Raw genomic sequence first — 5,309 nt, forward strand, 5'->3', positions numbered from 1 at the left:
AATAGAATAAAATCGTAACATTACGAGAATAGAATAAAGTCGTAACATTACGAGAACAAAGTCGTAACATTACGAGAACAAAGTCGTAACATTACGAGAATAGAATAAAATCGTAACATTACGAGAATAGAATAAAGTCGTAACATTACGAGAACAAAGTCGTAACATTACGAGAACAAAGTCGTAACATTACGAGAATAAATCGTAACATTACGAGAAGAAAGTCGTAACATTACGAGAACAAAGTCATAACATTACGAGAAGAAAGTCGTAAAACTATGAGAATAAAGTCGTAACTAAAGTCGTAAAATAATGAGAATAAAGTCGTAACTAAAGTCGTAAAATAATGAGAATAAAGTCGTAACTTAAGTCGGAAAACTATGAGAATAAAGTTGTAATATTACGAGAAAAAAAACTCACAACGAGAATAGTCATAAAATTACGAGAAAAAAGTAATATTAAGAGAAAAAAGTCCTAATATTACGAGAAACAAGTTGTATTTTATGGCAACTCCTACAAGAAGCACTTTCTTCCCTAAAATGAGGAATGTGGAGCATCATGTGAAGTTATACTTTAGCATCGGTTTGAAAAATAAGGAAATCTTTTAGCATCAAATTGGGCAGGATGTCAACATCGACTCAGGTTGCTGATTGGTGGAGTTGGTCGGCCATCATATGCTGGTCAGAGCTTGAAACTTTCTCGTTGAAACTATTGTTGTATGATGACTTTAATCTTTTAATACAACTTTATTCTCGTAATGTTACAACTTTATTCTCAAAATAAAAGAAACAAAATATCTAACCAGGCCCTAATACTCCATTGTAGATGTACATATATAAAAGAGAACTTAATAAAAATATACAAAAAAATTAAAATATGAAATTAATTAGGACATTTCACTTGGGAGTATTACTGCTGCCACCCTCTGGTTCAGAGGGGAATTGCTTCTGGGGGTGCTGAATTTCCTACACGTGTCCAACCACAGGATGTGATTGGATGGACTGTGTCCAATCCATCCAGAGTGGTGGCCAGTTTTTAGCTAAGGGTGGCCATCACCAGCCCTCACCCCTCTCTAGCTCCGCCCCTGTTATTTATACATTTAGCTAGTTCTTTTGTTTGTTTCTTCATTTATTCATACAAAATGGGCTGGTGGTCCTAAACCTCAGTAGATTTAACTAGAAAACATATGTTTACCTTTTATTATCTTTAACTGATATTTAGTGGTAATATTGTTCTGACTAAACTGGCTGCTTCAACAAATGTTCCCAAAACACCACATCCTCCTTCACCTCCTCAGTTACAGCTCAGCATCATTAATGGTCACTCATGTTTCTGAGTTTGCTATGATACAGAGAACAGCAGGAAAATGAGAACCATCTTTCACACACTAATGACCTCTTGCAGCTCTTTGTCAGCCACCCCCTCCCAAACCCCTTTGAGCATACAAAAAGAGCAGAAAGCCTCTTATCCTGGTGCTTCCATCGAGGTCAGGCTAAATCCTTTTAATTAGAGATGCATTAAATGTTAAAATGAACCAGTTCTGAAAAGCTAGAGGATTTAAATTTGTCCTGGTCCAGAGGCTTTAATGGCCACTTCAAGTTGGGGTCATAATTTGCGGTGCAACTGTAGTAAATCTTTTAAAATTGAGCCTGATGTAGAATTTTTGGCTTTTCCTTTTAAATCAATCACTTATAGGTTTCACTTTCTGTTTCAGTTAAGGCAACTGTACTGTTGGCTGGAAAGATTAGCAGCTGTGATGCTACTCATATAGCGTAAAAGCCAATTAATCCTCTGCTATAAGAACAGATTTGTTGGAAAAACACTCAATTTAATTGGTTTATCTGATTTTGGTTGGATTAACCAATATATTGGTCAGAAACTGACCAAACCGTCGGTTTCAAATCAACCAATTTGATTGGTTAACCAAACAAAAACTAAAAATGGTAACAGATTGTTTACTAAACTGACTGTTTGGCTGTAGTCAATGCAGTGTGGAGTAGTCATGGACCTGGACAACAATTACAGTGATGTGTAGCTACATCTACAGCATGCTAATCTTGGGATTAACCTTGGTGGTCATGTTAGTATTAAGTAGTAATAATCCAATCAATATTAGCCTTGACAGTGGTGTTGGACGTAGGAGTTTGCCCTTCAATCAAAGGATGGTTCAAGCCCGGCCTTGGCTGTTAAAGTGGCTATACTTTACCAAGGTTTTGGTTAAAGTGACCAATTTGTATTGGTTTGCTCTTTTACCAATATAGATTACTTAAACTCACTACCAAGTTAGATTGGTTGTTTTAACCCACAGATAGGTTGGATACATAACTACCAACCAGATTGGTAAAATTCAGCCAAATTTTTGGTCGTATTGATCAATCTGTTTTTAGATTATGCTTTAATGGACATAAAGTTTCACCTTCAGCTCACATTAAATAATATTTTATATAATTAACCCTTTATAGGGGACTCAGTGAAATACTTTGAAAAATTGTAATTTCAAGCCAATAGTGTTAATGGAATCCAGGACAAGACCTTATTACCTTTGTAACAATAAATAAATATGGATATTTTAATGTAAAACATTAATGTAAATGTAATAACAAGAAACGGCACATTGCCCGAATATATTAAGAAAAATAACAAAAGTTTGTATTAAAAAATTCATGAAAAACACTGAGAGGGAAACGAACATTGTTTTTTTGGTACAACATAACCTTAGAGGCATTAATGCTGATACTGGCACTTAAAATGTTTGAGTTTATAAACTTAAATAGAATTGTTAAGTAGGCTTATTAACTTTTTAACTTTACTTTTTAACTTTTCAATTAGCTTTTTACCTTTTTTCTTGACTTGTAAGCTTTTTTTCTCTATTTTTTTTTAATCATTCCAGGCCTAAACTAATTGGTCAAATGCCAAAATAAGACGTACAGCCATGTAGCAGGTTCATTGTTGAATGGATGGATATAGATCTTGTGCTTCTAGAGCTCACTGAGGGATGAGGGGGCTCTATTTGTAAGGGGTATGCAAGTGATCAAAAACACAAACTTTTTTATTTTATTAGGTTTTATTTTCTGCTTTATCTTAAAACAAAACATAACATTTGACATGATTAGTGACTTGCATTAAAATCAGTAATAACTGATATAAAATTGCTGTGATTCTCTGTTGTCTTTATTCAGGTTGTTTCATTTGTTTCACAGAATCGCAGTGCTCCTTTGCTTCTATTCTAAATGTTTTTTTTTTTTTTTTAAGATCTCAGTTCTTTTTAAATCACAATTTATTTTCCTTTTTTCTTTAAATATTATTTGTAAAACACTATCATCTACAAATTAATTGAATTTGATCAATTTTAACTGAAGAAATAGTGAATTTGGTGCTTCTCTGTGGTTAGTATTTTTATTATTACTCTTTTTTTTTGGAAATTAAAACTTATTAAACATGTTTTATTTAAACTTCCCCAGATTTCTGCATGATAATAACCAATATGAAACAATCATAGTGTTATAGATAATATACAATGTTTTATGATCTCGTGAATAATTTACTTGCACTTTTTTAGTTTTAAACTTTTGTATAATTTATTTCCTCTAATTTAATGTAATTTAATTTAATTTCTAACTTCAAGCCTTAATTCATTAGTTTCAATACCAATAATATTAAGTGCAAAATTTGTATTTTTTTAATCTCTTTTACTGAAAATAATTTCAACCTTTTGATTAATAAAATATTATCTAAATAAAAATGCTGATAGTTTTGGGAAAACTCAGCCATGCGTAAAACAGTCACAGAAAATGTGATTAAGTCAATCCCTTTATTAGTATAAAAAGAAAATTCATATTATTTTCATATATGGATGGTTACAGTTAATACTTTTATTTTTTTTTTACTTTAAATTGAAACAGATGATACATAATTAAGAAATAAAATCTCTCCCAGTTGAACAAGTAAAAGCAAAAACTAAAATGAGCGCAGAGATTATTGACCTGAATGAATAATCCCGTTATTGACATTTATTGACACATATTTTAATGAAAAAAAAAGTTATGGAAAAATAGTTGTACATCTTTTTGTAATTCATCTTTCCACCATCTCTCTTTTTAACAGTAGTTAAATTCTCTCCTGTTGTTATTCACAAAAAAATTTGCTTCTTTTTATTTGTCGTCTGCTCTCTTTTAACTCTAAATAGATTTTTCTTCTTTTTCTTCAGCTGATCTTTCCATCAGTGTTCCTATTTTCCTCCGCTCTCATTCAATCTTCTTCTTTCAAACTTTAATTTCTGGATTCCATTTTTTTCAGATGTTCATTTGCAAAGAGTCGTGTTAGCTTGCAATAATATTGGAACAAAATTCACTCCATACAGCGTGCTCATTTAAGACCACCTCAAATTCTCAGGAAGTTTGATATAAATAGGAGAAAAAATGAACCTAAAACAAATTTTTTGTTTGTTAAGTTAGACACTGAAACATGCAGATCTATGCAGGCTGACTCAATGCTTGGAGCTTTTCCTGCTGCCATGACGGCCCCATTTTTAATCAGCCTAAAGAAAGAGGAACACATCACAGGGATGTACGACCCTGCGAATATATTGTTGATCACAGACATGAATAAATTAAAGGTGTACATCCTTCCCTTCTTGTCTTTTTGTCTCTAGGAAACAGGAGCTGCTGAACATCTCGAACGTCCCCCTGGGAGAATGTCCCCCCTCACCCCCCCGCACTGCCCCACCCAGCATGAAGGTATGATACAAACCAGCGTCTTCCTGGAAATGATTGTATCCGTCCTGAACAAACATCAAAAACTTGACATCCAAAATCACAGTTTTTTACGTACTGACATTGGTGCCACTTTTTAATGTTGAAACAGATGGATTATCATTCTTCATAAGGGAGGATTAAAGAGGCATTTTTGTATCCAGTTAAGCCCTCTTTTTTCTGGCCTCATTTGATGTTGGTGCGTTTGTTTAAACTGTATTCTGATTTTTCAGGCAGGGATTGCTGAATTCCTCCTTTTTATATGTGCTTGACATTAAAAAGAGGGATTATCTTTAGAGAAAGGCAAATAAAGAGGTAGGAGAAAAACCCTAATGCAGGAACTTCTTGAGCTGTACTTATAAAAATTCTTATTTGAATTTCTAAAGATAATGAATAAATTAAAATGGCTAGTTTGAGTTATTACTAAAAGGTAATTATTTAACCTTTTTTATGTCACTGCTAAAACTGTTGAAAGGAACATTAAGGAAATCACAACTGCATAAAGCAAAGCGCAACTACATTAAGGAAAACACAATTACATTAACCTACCGGAAAAGG

At 32.9% G+C, this 5,309-nt stretch overlaps 1 protein-coding gene across 1 annotated transcript in view; it reads left to right on the forward strand.

Moving 5' to 3' along the window:
• The window catches only part of rap1gap2 (RAP1 GTPase activating protein 2), a 100,743-nt gene that overhangs the window by 43,890 nt on the left and 51,544 nt on the right, over positions 1 to 5,309 (forward strand). The window contains 1 exon segment of the mRNA XM_015399489.1: positions 4,652 to 4,736. Within this exon segment, the coding sequence (XP_015254975.1) occupies positions 4,652 to 4,736 (85 nt within the window).

Source organism: Cyprinodon variegatus, unplaced genomic scaffold, assembly GCF_000732505.1.
Source record: "Cyprinodon variegatus isolate N-32 unplaced genomic scaffold, C_variegatus-1.0 Scaffold1018, whole genome shotgun sequence".
NCBI lineage: Eukaryota > Metazoa > Chordata > Actinopteri > Cyprinodontiformes > Cyprinodontidae > Cyprinodon > Cyprinodon variegatus.